Source organism: Mizuhopecten yessoensis, unplaced genomic scaffold (genome assembly GCF_002113885.1).
Source record: "Mizuhopecten yessoensis strain PY_sf001 unplaced genomic scaffold, ASM211388v2 scaffold9309, whole genome shotgun sequence".
NCBI classification, from domain to species: domain Eukaryota; kingdom Metazoa; phylum Mollusca; class Bivalvia; order Pectinida; family Pectinidae; genus Mizuhopecten; species Mizuhopecten yessoensis.
The window spans coordinates 668948-684844 of NW_018407983.1; the positions used below are offsets into that span (position 1 = coordinate 668948).

Here is a 15897-nt window from a genome sequence, read left to right on the forward strand (position 1 = left end):
TTTTATGGGTGTTATCAATCATGTTTCCATGTTATGTCCTTAATAATTAACTCTGTCCGAATTCTGGGATTACCATTTATAAAAATAGTTGTGTTACATGTTTTAGTGGGTGAAATTCTTTCGGAACGTAGATGGAATTCATTAGAAAGTTACATATAACCTTCAGGTATATAATAAAATTCACCATAAAGCCTGTCGTGGTTTTCTACATGACATTTTATAGATGAAGACAAAACACCGCCGGAGCTGTATGAAAGGAAGTTTAATTTGTCGTTGTGTATACATATATATGAGACATGGGATCATATATCAACTAATGGCTACTAAATATGAATCATGGGTATTACTCTTACATCCAGAATATCATATACAATAGAAAATGGCATATAAGCCGCCTACTGTCGTCTTATCATCGATAGAACTAAAAGCATGCAGGGAGTTTATGATGGTTTGCTAGCTCATGACATTTTGTTATACATCACCGCCCTGTAACAGTGTAAAATTATATATTGTCACAGGGGAGGTAACTCCATATCGTAAGTAGCTCTTCTATTCCGTCTTTGCTTATTGCAGAGTTATCTTCTCTTGGGAGCAGGTATTGATTGTTACGTCATTGGTCTGTGTGAGAAAATTACGTCGTTTTCTCAAAAATTGATGACGTCATTCTCACAAACAAGTGACGTAACAGTCAATACCTGCTCCCAAGAGAAGATGACTCTGCAATACGCAGACGGAATACACACATGCCAGTTATAGTAGGCCAATATAAGTTACGGAATGTTACTGAAATGGACACATGATAATTTATGTTTTATGTATATTTATATATATATTTATTAAGATCGTTACATAGGCAGTGTCTTCAATCATACGAAACCCATCTCTCTTCATATTGTAAAACCAGTCAGATCACACGTAACCTGCCAATCATGCATAGCCGACACCCATGATACCTCTGTCTCTGTACGTCTGCATGGCTTATGCGCTTCTCATCTAAAGAAAAACGGGTGCTACTTCTAACCTTACATACATTCTATGTTTCACCACTTGTCTTAGTCTTGTTGTAATAGCAAAGAGATGCGTGTACATTCGTATTTTGATCAACAGTAAAGTATGGGAATATCTGTTAATATGATTGCTTCGTTATTCTCTATTTTCAGATATTTTTCGTAAATATTTTTTTAACGATGATTTCATTTCGTGAATGAAACACCAACTGTTATATGTCTTTTTACTTAAGCCTGAAAACATACTGGGGAGAAATACAAATTTCAAGGTTTTTCTCTTTGTGAATTAACGTGAAATTTGAGGGCTTAAGAAATAGGACTTACTTACAGTGATGTATATAGAGCAAGTCATTTATAAATAGCAATACTGATATATATTAAATATTTTTGTACCAATATCATATTTTATAAAAGAAAATCTTTAGCAAGGTAAAACATAAGTACCTCTTAAATGTGTACTAAGGGTTCCAATTACAACTGACAACCTATATGACGTCACAATCTCAAACGAAAACCAACAAACTGTATAACGTTTCAGTTTCTTCATGATAAATCAGTTAAATAACTTAATATGTTAATCACTTTGACTCATTCATTACATCATTTTCCGCAAATCAATATTTGATTCACAGCATTCAGCATTTGTTCTTTAATCTGTAAGTGGATTCATATTGTTAAAAACACATTCATTAGTGGTCACACTTCCATAAGTTCGGTAAACTAAATCATTATGAGCGCGTCCATATTAAATACATTCAGACATACCCTGTATATTAAAAATTAACAGACACTTAAATAAAGTAAATCTTTGTAGTCGTATTTCACCCTTCGAGGGCGTCCGTCCACTTTACTCGAGCTTTACGATTAAGCGTGGCTTGGTACTCCCATCGCCTTACAACATTTCCCGCTAGTGGCGTGTCCACGCTTTTGCCACACGAAGGAAAGTCCAGGTTGCACCTAAGACCGTTACGTAAGGAAAGGGTTTCATACAGATGATCTACAGGCGACTTGTCTTCGCCATTAGTCCGTGCGTCATCCACTGAGGGAGTTTCCAGTTTCACACTGCTGTCTCGAAACGTTTTATAGTCGTCGCTGATGCTTGATTTTGCTGACGATTTCCTACCGAGGGTTTCATAATAATGTTCATAGGACTCCCTACGATCTCCACTCTTCATGTTAAGATTAAAAGTGCCAACTGTTGGAGATTCCGGGGAATTTCCATCACTTTGACCTTGACCTTTCATTGCTATATTTAGATTTGAATGCCCTGCCACAGGAATGTCCGGTAAATTTCCATAAGTATTTAACTGGCAGTGGTGCATGAACCTAACATTTTCTCCTGTAGGCGGCGACCCTCCAACGCCCTCTAGCGTCACGTAGAGTTCTCGTCTGCAAATGTCGTTCTTCACTTCCGTTTGTCCCCCAAATGACACCTGGCTCCTGTCATCGTTTGCCTTCCTCTGCAAATGTAGAAGATTGATTCATGTGAGATCTGTTGTAATTAACGAAAACAACAGCAATACACACAATATAGCGTACCTAAGGGCTGCCTAGTAAAAGCTCTAATAAGTTTTCTCAGATGTCGCGATTTGATCGATCAGAGAGCGTTTGNGTTATTTGACTGTGTTGCGTGATAGTGTTATTTGACTGTGTGACGTGAAAGTGTTATTTGACTGTGTTACGTGATAGTATTATTGATGACTGTGTTACGTGATAGATTTATTGACAGTGTATGAAACAATGTTATTTTAAAGTGCTACGTTACGTGATAGTGTTATTCGGCTGTGTTATGTGATAGTGTTATTTGACTGTGATACGTGATAGTATTATTTGACCGTGTTACGTGATATTGCTATTTGACGGTGTTACGTGAGAATGTTATTTGACCGTGTTACGTGATAGTATTACTTGACTGTGTTACGTGATAGGATTATTTGACTTTGTTACGTGATAGCGTTATTTGAGTGTGTTACGGTATGGGGGTATTTGACTGTGGTACGTGACAGTATTATTAACGGTGTATAAAATAGTGTTATTTTTAAGTGTTATGTGAAAGCGTTGATTGACATTGCCTTTAATAGCGTTATTTCACTGTGTTACATGATAGTATTATTTGACTGTGTTACGTTATAGTGTTATTTGACTGTGTGACGTGAAAGTGTTATTTGACTGTGTTGCGGGATAGTGTTATTTGACTGTGATACGTGATAGTATTATTTACCTGTGTAACGTGATAGTGTTATTTGGCTGTGTTACGTGATAGTGTGTTATTTGACTGTGTTATGTGATAGTGTTTTTTAACTGTGTTACGTGATAGATTTATTGACAGTGTATGAAACAGTGATATTTTTAAGTGTTACGTGTAAGCGTTGATTGACATTGCCTTTAATAGCGTTATTTCACTGTGTTACATGATAGTATTATTTGACTATGTTACGTGACAGTATGATTGACAGTGTATGAAACAATGTTATTTTAAAGTGCTACGTTACGTGATAGTGTTATTTAACTGTGTTACGTGATAGGATTATTTGACTTTGTTACGTGATAGTGTTTTTTAACTGTGTTACGTGATAGGATTATTTGACTTTGTTACGTGATAGCGTTATTTGAGTGTGTTACGTTATAGTCTTATTTGACTGTGTTACGAGACAGTATTATTAACAGGGTATGAAACAATGTTATTTTAAAGTGTTACGTGACAGCGTTGATTGACATTGCATTTAATAGTGTTCTTTCACTGTGTTACATGATAGTTTGATTTCACTGCTATGTTACGTGACAGTATGATTGACAGTGTATGAAACAGGGTTATTTTGAAGTGTTACGTGATGGCATTATTTGACTGTGTTACCTGATAGTATTATTTGACCGTGTTACGTGATAGTATTACTTGACTGTGTTACGTGATGGTGTTATTTGACTGTGTTGCGTGATAGTGTTATTTGAGTGTGTTACGTTATAGTGTTATTTGACTGTGATACGTGATAGTATTATTCGACTGTGTTACGTGATAGGATTATTTGACTTTGTTACGTGATAGTGTTATTTGAGTGTGTTACGGTATGGGGGTATTTGACTGTGGTACGTGACAGTATTATTGACAGTGTATGAAACAATGATATTTTAAAATGTTACATGTTACCGTTGATTAACATTGCATTTAATAATATTATTTGACAGTGTTACGTGATATAGCTATTTGACGTTGTTACGTGAGAATGTTATTTGACAGTGTTACTTGTGAGTATTGTTTGACAGTGTATGAAACAATGTTATTTTAAAGTGCTACGTTACGTGATAGTGTTATTTGAGTTTGTTACGTTATAGTGTTATTTGACTGTGTGACGTGAAAGTGTTGTTTGACTGTGTTACGTGACAGTATTATTGACAGTGTATGAAACAATGTTATTTTAAAGTGTTACGTTACGTGATAGTGTTATCTGATTGTGTTACGTGATAGTATTACTTGACTGTGTTACGTGATGGTGTTATTTGACTGTGTGACGTGAAAGTGTTGTTTGACTGTGTTACGTGACAGAATTATTAACGGTGTATGAACAATAGATATTTTAAAGAGTTACGTTACGTGATAGTATTACTTGACTGTGTTACGTGAAAGCGTTGATTGACATTGCCTTTAATAGCGTTATTTCACTGTGTTACATGATAGTTTGATTTGACTGTGTTACGTGATAGATTTATTGACAGTGTATGAAACAGTGATATTTTTAAGTGTTACGTGAAAGCGTTGATTGACATTGCATTTAATAATATTATTTGACAGTGTTTGATAGTGTTATTTTGAAGTGTTACGTGATGGCGTTGATTGACATTGCCTTTAATAGCGTTATTTCACTGTGTTACATGATAGTTTGATTTCACTGCTATGTTACGTGACAGTATGATTGACAGTGTATGAAACAATGATATTTTAAAATGTTACATGTTACCGTTGATTAACATTGCATTTAATAATATTATTTGACAGTGTTTGATAGTGTTATTTTGAAGTGTTACGTGATGGCGTTTATTGACATTGCATTTAATAGTGTTATTTGACTGTGTTACGTGATAGTATTATTTGACTTTGTTACGTGATAGTGTTATTTGAGTGTGTTACGTTATAGTGTTATTTGACTGTGTTACGTGACAGTATTATTAACGGTGTATAAAATAGTGTTATTTTTAAGTGTTACGTGAAAGCGTTGATTGACATTGCATTTAATAGTGTTATTTCACTGTGTTACATGATAGTTTGATTTGACTGTGTTACGTGATAGTATTATTTGACTGTGTTACATGATAGTATTATTTGACTATGTTACGTGACAGTATTATTAACAGTGTATGAAACAGTGTTATTTTAAAGTGTTACGTTACGTGATAGTATTATTTGACTGTGTTACATGATAGTATTATTTGACTATGTTACGTGACAGTATGATTGACAGTGTATGAAACAGTGTTATTTTAAAGTGTCACGTTACGTGATAGTATATTTGACTGTTTTACGTGATAGTATTATTGACAGTGTATGAAGCAGTGTTATTTTGAAGTGTTACGTTACGTGATCGTGTTATTTGACTGTGTTACGCGATAGTGTTATTTAACTGTGTTATGTGATAGTGTTATCTGATTGAGTTACGTGATGGTATTATTTGACCGTGTTACGTGATAGTGTAATCTGATTGTGTTACGTGATAGTGTTATTTGACTGTGTTACGTGATAGTGTTATTTAACTGTGTTACGTGATAGTGTTATCTGATTGTGTTACGTGATAGTATTATTTGACCGTGTTACGTGATAGTATTATTTGACTGTTTTACGTGATAGTATTATTTACCTGTGTAACGTGATAGTGTTATTTGACTGTGTTACGTTATAGTGTTATTTGACTGTGTTACGCGACAGTATTATTAACAGTGTATGAAACAGTGTTATTTTAAAGTGTTACGTTACGTGATAGTGTTATTCGACTGTGTTACGTGATAGTGTTTTTTAACTGTGTTACGTGATAGTGTTATCTGATTATGTTACGTGATAATATTATTTGACCGTGTTACGTGATAGTATTATTGACAGTGTATGAAATAGTGTTAATTTTAAGTGTTACGTGAATGCGTTGATTGACATTGCATTTAATAGTGTTATTTGACTGTGTTACGTGATAGTTTTATTTGACTGTGCTAAGTGATACTATTATTGACAGTGTATGAAACAATGATATTTTAAAATGTTACATGTTACCGTTGATTGACATTGCATTTAATAATATTATTTGACAGTGTTACTTGTGAGTATTGTTTGACAGTGTATGAAACAGTGCTGTTTTAAAGTGGTACGTGATAGCATCATTTGACTTTGTTAGTATTATTTGCCAGTGAATGAAACAGTGTTATTTTGAAGTGTTACGTGATGGCGTTGATTGACATTGCATTTAATAGTATTATTCGACAGTGTTATGTGACTGTGTTATTTATCTGTGTTACGTGATATTGTTATTTGACGGTGTTACGTGAGAATGTTATTTGACAGTGTGTGATAGTGTTATTTGACAGTGTTACGTGATAACGTTATTTGTCAGTGTCACGTGATAGTGTTATTCGTCAGTGTTACGTGCTATTGTTATTTGACAGTGTTACGTGAGAATGTTATTTGACAGTGTGTGATAGTGTTATTCGTCAGTGTAACGTGATAATGTTATTTGACAGTGTAACGTGATAATGTTATTTGACAGTGTAACGTGATGGTGTTATTTGACTGTGTTATGTGATAGTGTTATTTGACCGTGACGTGATAGTGAACACTGATTTTGTGTTTGATTTCGGAAAAATATTAATTTCTTAAAACATCAATGTACCTTAAGTTAAATTATGGTCTGAACAAGTAATGCCGCATTATGCCTGCCTTTGTAATATTTTATGTTATTTGCTCCTAAGAAAGAAATTCTATCTCAGACTAAACCTAAAATCATCATATTTCCTTTAAAGAACACGCGAAAAGTCCTGTGCTCCATTAATATAAATAATTAAGATTTTTTATTAGTATTGTGGTATTATTAAATCATTCAGACATTAAGATGAATACAAATTATTAAGGTTTTACGCACTACTGATTTTATCTAAAATTAAGAATTAGAATTGTAATTTGATTTTTTAATTTTCGTGAGAAAAAAAACACTGTATTTTGTTTTGATCGAATACAATGTGTCTTATCGGTAACCGATACATCCGCTCTGCTAATGAGGTCTAACCTACAATTAGGATCTCCCGTACCCTCCAGCACTCATTCACAAACACCAATGAATGTTTCTGAAATTGGGTAAAGGGATCAGATGAGCCTTCTGGATGTGACGGGGAACCTCCACGAGGTGGACTTTCTGAATTTGACGGACACGATGAGCTACTTAGGGACAGGCCGCTCAATCATTCCGACATGGCGTATTCTAGCAAATCAATTTTACAAAGGGCTTTACATCGAGTTCAGGAAATGAAATGTCAAATATGGAGTTTGTCGAGGCTTGTTTGTGTACGTAATTAGGTCAAGGGCATTCATGGTGAGGCTTAGAACCATTACCTCCGGAGGCGCCGACTTCCAGTGTCGTTTCTCTTTTTTACCAGCGATTGTCAACTTCCGGTGGCGCTCCGATCTAAAGCAAACAACATGCAGCAAATGATACATAGATATATCTACACATGTGTTTGTATCTGTCTTACACTAATTAATACAATTGTATGTTACCTATAGTATATAATGCTAGACTTGTCGAAATAGCCCTGTTTATAAAAGAGGTCATATCCATACTCGAAAGGAACCGGTTCAATATATAATACACATTCCTAAAGAGAACGCTTGGAAACTCTCGTGAAGGTATATGACCTTCAGCATACAGTTGTTCATCTTACAGTGTAGACATTGACCCCTGCTGAACTTTTGTATCTACTTGTTTTCCAGGACAGGGATAGGAGGAATTACGGGACGTATTCATATGAGACACGACCCCCGGACGTCCTACCCTCGTTACCGCTGACTCCTAAAGCAGACGTTTTTTACCCAGTAATTGGCTCCTTTGTGCTTTTCGTTACCAGACAAATTACTCCCACGGTTTTATAGAACCAAAGAAACCTTACTTGTTGTTAAAAGTCACTTACATTAAAATCTATAGCCGACTTCATTTCATACATGTCTGCATGTCTATTTTCGTGAACAAGATTAGTCTACCGATTGTTCACGAACAGTGAATTTGCCCGTAGGGGGCTCTCCCTTTGGTCTTTATTTTATTATAATTTTGGATCCAGTCTTCTTGCCTTTTTAGCTTGACGCGGTCAACCAATATTTTCATCAGGAGCGGCTTCGAGATAAACACTATCTATGTAATTATTTTGAGACCCTATTTAGACGTCTCAGACGCAGAGAGTCGAAGTGCCAAGGACGTGCCTAATAGCTTACCGAGGAGCAATCGTTTCAATTGCTCAATTGCTCTGAGCCTCACGGCGTTGACATACATATATATATTTGTATTCACTAGTTAAAGTAAATGTTAATGCTAATAAAACAACAAGTGATAAATTTCTTCCAGCTGAAATAGCGCATTGTTTTCGGACAAACTCGTGAGTTTTTGAGAATATAATTAAATCAAGATGAAATGTCAAAGCTGTCGACAGCGTGAGTTGGATAAATTAGTTTCGTATTTGTTAAGCTTTAAAATAAGTTGATGCATAGACAAATGCAAAATCTGGTTTACAAATTAAATAAATAAATAAATAAAAGGATAATAACCTGGACTGTAGGTTACATTTACATGTATACAAAACAGTAAAATGTATCAAATAATACCAAATGTTCATTCTTGAGAGAGATTTTGAAAGCTTTAATATGCATTTATGCACGAATAAACGTTTTATCTATATCAGTTTCAGACTCGAGACACGTATACGTGTATCTCATTAACGTACATCATGTAAGAAGGGAAGCAACTCCTACATAGCTGTAACACGTTTTCTTTGATTATGTTTTTCCGCTGCCTTCCCTTTGATTCTCCAATTATGTCTGTTTTACCCCCCATATCCATCATCCCTTTCCCGTGTGAACTTGAACATATAATGCGAGTTAGTATGGCTTGTATAAATTCTGTATCTGTCTTCAGTAAATACTAAATGAAGTCAGGCATTCCAAAACAGAATACAAGAGGTTCCATTGCATGTTTCTCGTTATCTTATAAAAAAAATATACTAAAGTCTTAACTTAACAAACAAATTCTCCATAGATACCAAAAAACAGAAATACATTGTTACATGTATTTCACCAGTCTCTCATAATATGGAAGGCATTTTGGGAACTTTGTTGTTTAAATGTTTTTTAGATTAGAATTATATGTATAATATTGCATTATCTCAACAAAAACAGTAGAGATCCTTCCAGATTGTTTGTCAACAAAATATATGTAGATACAACTAACCCCAATTTTGATTAATACATTTTGAAATATTATTCTAAATGTATAACTTACAAAAAGTACTTAAAAGTATGAACAGTATCTAAATTACTTGAAAGTTTATCCGTCATATAACCCCATTGTGTTTTATTGTTGTAATTGTTTTGAACAATGCCACACACTCAAAAAATGTGAAAGTGTTAAAGTTGACAAGAATTCAATTTTTCGGAATTTTTTACAAAAAAATCAACAGTTTATCAAAATGCTTAGATATTCATAAGATCATCTCTACATAGTGACATTACCATTATGTGAAACTTGACAAAAAAAAATACCCGTTAATTCAAATTGAAAATGGTGCAGTTTGAAATTTCCAGTAATGTTAGAATATTTCAAACGTGATCTCTAGGAAACAGGGGTTATCTGCCGTCGATCAAATCTGGTATTGTTTGTATTCATACTAGAGTTATATCCCTTTTAACAGTTTCTGATGCTAATTGTCGAATTAGACGACGACCGAATCTGGTATTGTTTGTATTCATACTAGAGTTATATCCCCTTTAACAGTTGCTGGTGTTAATTGTCAAATTAGACGAAAAGTGTGAACGGCAAAAAAAGAAGATTATTTAAGGTTAATTGAAGATCATTAATATTTTATTAGCGCTAAATTAGTCTTTACACCTCGACTTCAAAATAAGGGTGTGTGTTTGGTGTTATTGTGTGTGTTCTGTAAGGTTGGTGATGTGCAAAGTGTGGCATGTGTTGAGGTACGCCCGTGTATACTTTTACTAGGTAGGTCACTATGATAAATAAAAACTTTTGTTTATTTTACAATGATTATAAAACAAATGATATCAACTTATAAAAATCATTCATGTTGGCCCGGATGTTAGCCCGCGGGGGTTCTTAATGTTGGAGGAAACCGGAGTACCCGGAGAAAACCCACGTATCGGGCAGGTGACCCCATTAGTGTTAACGTCCTATCGAAGAACTAAACCCAGACCAGTATATGATACTCTCATATGTTATGTATACAACGTAGGTTAAATGAAGGTAGGGTAATAGGGTGTTTTTATATGAATACTTACGTGTATATTAGGTAAGCCACTATGATGACGCCAGCGATAAGGAGAATCAGGCACGTGAGTACTACAGCACTGCGACATCCGACTTCACATGACGTCAGAATCATGGACGCCGCCACGCGCCCCGGAAGTTGGTGTGTATCCGGTGTGGTGATGTTGCACCGTCTTGCTATCCTGAAAATGATTCGTAGACCTTCCTCCAGTCCGAGCCGCCGATTCCATTCCGTGGAGAAGATGATCTCCTTGTTCCATGGTGGAGGACAGGGAAGGGTGTCCCAGAGTCTGTACGGATCCTGTAGGGCCTCCGGTAGGCCACACCTCCGACAGATGCTCCGCCTTGATACGTCCATCAGGCGTCGCCAGTGGGCCATCTACAACACAGAAAGTATAATTAGCACCACAGAGAGAAGGATTTACAATAAATCGAAACAATGTTTATATTTTTTTAATATCATTTGTTTATGTGACTAATTTGTATTTGTATAATATATACTTCCGTCAAGATCCGATAATTTACATGATATAATGGGTATAATTATGACCGATATGAGGTAATTAGATTACAATTGATATTATGCTCAAACAATGGAAATTATGGTTTTACATTATAGTAGTGTAAAAAATACGTTAATTCTACATACAGGAAAAATTCCGCAAAATGAGTTCACTATAGAGAAAAACAACCTCAGAACTTATTTCTCTACCGTCAAATGTGTTAATAACCCCAGGAACGGAGGCGTTACAATGGGTTTATAATGAATTATAGGTGATATTAGAAGGTTTACTGCGGTGAACATGTTTTTAAAAAACCTAGTGGTCATCAGGAATTAGTTCTTTACAGTAAAATATGTTTACATTGAACGCAAGGGGGGAGGGAGGGGGGATAAGTAATGAGTTCTCTCCAGTAAAATATGTTTATAAAGACCAAAAGGAGACATCAGAAATTAGTTCTCTGCACTTAACATGTTTATAACGAACCCGGAGAGGGGGAGGGGCGGGGGGAGCTAAATAATACCGTTCTCTACAGTAAAACATGTTTATAACTAACCCCGCGAGACCTAGGCGAGGTAATTATTTCTCTCCAGTAAAACATGTTTATAGCAAAACTCACAAGTAATTCACTCCCTTACAGTAGAATATATCTACTATTGTATCTTCCCTTAAGTTCTCTATGAACATGATTTGTAATCAGAATTCGTCATCGTGAGACCATTCCTTACTGATACAAACATCACTCAGAATTCTCAATAAGAATGAATTCTATCACACACAAAAACAGCATATTATGTGATAAATACTCTATCGGACAAGGAAAGAATTCCACAAGATGAACACGTTTCATTCAGTATTATCATTTTAAGTTAATTTTAAGAGTATAACTGAAATATGTCAATTTCAGGTACAGACAAATGACTGATGTTCTTGAATTCTGGTGTTTCTTGTAAGCCAGGCAAAACCGTTAGGTGCGTTTTTGCTATGTAATTATGAAAGGTTAAGTTAAATCCGGTAATGGGTAGGATTTATCATAAATGTATCAACATCTTAAGTATGTACTTGGCCGAAGTGATAATAAAAAATCTCGGTCCATTTCCGTTAAACATCTTTTTTCAAGGAGCGCGTTTCCGGAAAGGATACGTACAGGAGACTAACTCTAGAACATGGTAAACATGTTGTTAATTAGTTACAAATGATAGTCTTCTTCAAATAGACAAGTGGAAACCATCTGAATGACTTCAAGTGTTAGAAGTGTACAGCCCATGGCACCAGTTGTCACAGCAACTTGTATGCACTAGACCGCTAGCTATGTTTGGACCACCATTGGTGGGGGGGGGGGGCTGGTTTTTTCACCAGAAGCTTATCTAAACGCTTAAAACGTCAATACACATTAGCTCAGACCCATGCATAGCGAAACTGTATCAAACGTTTCATGTCCCTGTGATCTAGCGCATTTCAAGTAAATGTAGCTTGGTGCTGTATGCCACCCAATTAGTGTTACAGTATAAACTTTATCCCATTATTCGGGATGGCATTCTAACAAATGTTTATTTAAGTCCCGAACTGATCTAATATAGCCCTGAACACATCAGTTTAGGCCCAAGCATAGCTCAACTGTAACAAAGTCTCGGGTCCCTGTGCACTACACCGCTGTTTACGTGCTAGCTCGTCATTCGAAAAGAAGACAATTATTGGCACACCAAATATATTGATACAGTATGTACATCGTATATCTTACATTTCATTCACAATGCAACAAATCCATTTTAAAATGATTTGACAAAAAGCATCACTTTTTTGAAAAAATACCCAATAACAGTCGCGCTAAAACTTCATGAATCGTTAAAATTCGATTTTTGAATATGTCATTAAAAACACATTTGTGCACAAAAAGTCGTTCATTACACGTTGTTGCTGACACGGTAGTGCTAATTGTCTTAAAGATAATGTGATATTTCAGGACACGAGAGCCATGCCCATTACAGACACTGCTACCGACTCTCCCTCTTGAGGTGTTATCGCGATCGGTAAACGCAGAGGATATTCCGAGTTTCGCCTAGGATAAATAAAATTCAACACGACATGTTTCTGAACGTTGCTGCTGAGGAAAAGGTTATATTTTTGATAAGATATTGACTACTCCAGCTTCTCTCTTAACCTGTGTTAAATTAAAAACTTTTAGATCATTCTTGGCTCTGGTAATTTGCATACAGTACGTGTATGTAGGTGTATTTGATAATTGCTCGGCCGTTAATGTTTGTCTGAGAGTTACAGATCCTCTAGATCTCCTTCAGGGTTTTTCAGACTTAACACAGAACTACCTGACCATTTAGGCTCGGTGCAAATATATGTCACCCTGGTAAAATACTAGCCGCTTCCTACCGACTCTGCTAGGGAGAAATTCCCTTTGCCTCTTTCGGTCGAGTGTAAGACTAGTAAACCAGACGTCCCGGGTTCGACTTCTAGCAGAGTCATTCAATAATAATAAATCCTGTTACATATAAAATACTTCGTATAGTTCAGAAGTACGCAATGTCCAAGGGACTAGCAAACTTGTACAGTTCAGACGAACTTGAATGTCATAAGTTCTCTAAAAATTTGTATAGTTAAGAAGAATTCGACTATTTAAGGATACTGAGGACTTTTAACAGTTTTAAAGTACAAAATTGAAAAAAGATCTTGCAGATTTTGCACGATTCACAAAATATTTGAAAGTTCCAGATTGTGAAACCGAATATCTCGAACATTGAAGATGCCTGGACTTGGTAAGGACCTGAGAGTTCTATCTTACCAAAGATCCATCGACTTGTAAAATCTTGATTATATTTTACGGATATACAAACATTTAATTGTTATACAACAGTATGTATACAGTAACAACTGTCTGAACCGAAACCATCAAACAGTTCATTAAGAAAAGGACGAAACAAGTTTTAATAAATGTATCAACATATACGACAGAATTAAGCACAATTTTGATTAGACACAATGAATTGTACAAACTACGACATGTATTATTCACCGCACCCAGTAAAGATAACCTTACACTGTTAGAAGGATTTGTCATCTGTGCAAGGTTCAAACGGCGGCAGACGTATTAACCATCCTTATTGGCTTCAACTATTTTACCTTAAGGTGAATATGGGTTATTATTAATGATATATAAGACGACAGAACGTGTAGTGTGTTCGTTATAGCAGACGACTGACGTATGGTTTCTCTTCTACTGGCGCGCCGCCGTCAGGTCGGTTTAGCGGAAGGAGAAACAACACCAGTCGTTATAGAATAACAGATATATTGGCTTCATTAAGGAGCATAACTTGTGTACTTAGAGTCGCTGAGAACCAAATTACCAATGACATGATATCCCTAGCCACAACGCAATGACTCGCTAACGAGGTATAGATCTAGTTGACGAAAAATATTATATATTGAAACAAGGCTAAACTGTGTATCGACCACGGACACTTTGGTCGTCCTCAGGCTCCCAAATGGAGGGTCTACGTAAACATATACTCTCCGAGGTCTTAAATTATCGACCTTTTGCCATTGACCGCGAACCCTCCTAGAGTCGTGCGCAAACATTTGTGGGAGCTCCCGAGGGTAGCGGGTCTAGTGTTATATAAGGGCATTTGTATGCTCAAACCTTAGGAATGTTTGTCGAGACAACTGAAAACGAAATCAAGCTACAGATTCTGTCGAAATGAGCAAAACATGTTTATTAAATTAGCCACTGGCCTTTACGTCTTCAAATACAATACGTAATATTTGAGAAGCAATGTCTGCAATATTTTACTGTGGGTAGTTGTAGGATTGAGTTTCTAGCCTTTTTTACACACATTATTATTAAAACATGTCGATTTCGAATAGCATACAGTACATGAAGGCTTATTGAAAACGAAGTTTCATAGCTTCTTAGTGTTTTATCCTTAAAATATGTTGGTAGCCTAGAAGGAGACGAATTGGAATTCTATATAATCGATTATCCGGTGTTTGCAGGAACCTGAAGCGATAGAACCACATTTGCCCTATTACGAGATATCAGCAGTTCGATGATTATCTTCGCTGGTACCTTCGCAATATTAATGTCATGTATGTTGTAAAATACTAGCAGCAAATTAAACTGTGGTACAATTATGTCCGCTATTTTACAAGTAATTCTGTGAAACTTAATCAAGTTATTTAATTTTTTAGAACAAGTTCCCATTATACTTAGAAGGAATCATCTCTAAATTACTTCCAACGACATATGCAAACCATATAAAACCCCATTCGTGTATACTTACACACAGGATTATCACATGAATAAAACTTACAAGTTTCCTTGTATCACAACCATTTCAGAAATCTATCGTTCAACCATAAAATCCAAAACCACACATTGGCTTAAACACGTTGAATTATTAAGAAACAAAATTCTTCACAAGATCCGATTTTTTATCCACTTATCATGTAAACCCGCTTCATATCCAGATCTTACTCAATTCGACTGCGCTAAGACGGTAGGGCTTACTTTGAGAGTGCAGCGTGCACGAAATGAGACGAAATTACGGTCATAAACCCAGATCCTCGCTGTGTCACTAGCTACGTTTATCTGGGCAAGTAAAGAAGAAATTCTACAACGCCTTGTCTACTTGAGAAGTCGTTTATCCTAAGAGGAAGATGTTTGAAATTATTTTCCAAGTATTTTGGCCTATTTCTTAAATATATTTCTTAAGCGGTTTGTCGTCTTCGACTAGCTACGCCTACTAAATGTTTAGATTTTGGATCAAGTTTTCTGAGATAGATACAGATAATGAAAGTGATATATTTATAAAACTTAAATATAACTTCTACAACATATTTGCGTCCTATATAAGAGAGGCTATGGTT

The 15897-nt window shown here is 35.6% G+C and overlaps 1 protein-coding gene across 1 annotated transcript; it reads right to left on the reverse strand.

Moving 5' to 3' along the window:
- Positions 1 to 640: 640 nt before the first annotated feature.
- Positions 641 to 15612, reverse strand: LOC110457756. Its single transcript, XM_021509142.1, has 4 exons — positions 15539 to 15612; positions 10534 to 10901; positions 7588 to 7660; positions 641 to 2467 (listed from the first exon to the last, which is right to left on the reverse strand). The coding sequence occupies exons 2-4, from the start codon at positions 10899 to 10901 to the stop codon at positions 1829 to 1831; spliced, it is 1080 nt and encodes a 359-aa protein (XP_021364817.1). The 5' UTR covers positions 15539 to 15612; the 3' UTR covers positions 641 to 1828.
- Positions 15613 to 15897: the final 285 nt, after the last annotated feature.

Coding starts and splice junctions, on each gene's coding strand:
- LOC110457756 (XM_021509142.1), bottom strand. CDS start 10,901: ATGGCCCACTGGCGACGCCTGATGGACGTATCAAGGCGGAGCATCTGT. Junction 7,661..10,533: donor GTGGCTTACCTAATATACAC/GTAAGTATTCAT, acceptor TGTTTGCTTTAG/ATCGGAGCGCCACCGGAAGT. Junction 2,468..7,587: donor GGAAGTCGGCGCCTCCGGAG/GTAATGGTTCTA, acceptor CTACATTTGCAG/AGGAAGGCAAACGATGACAG.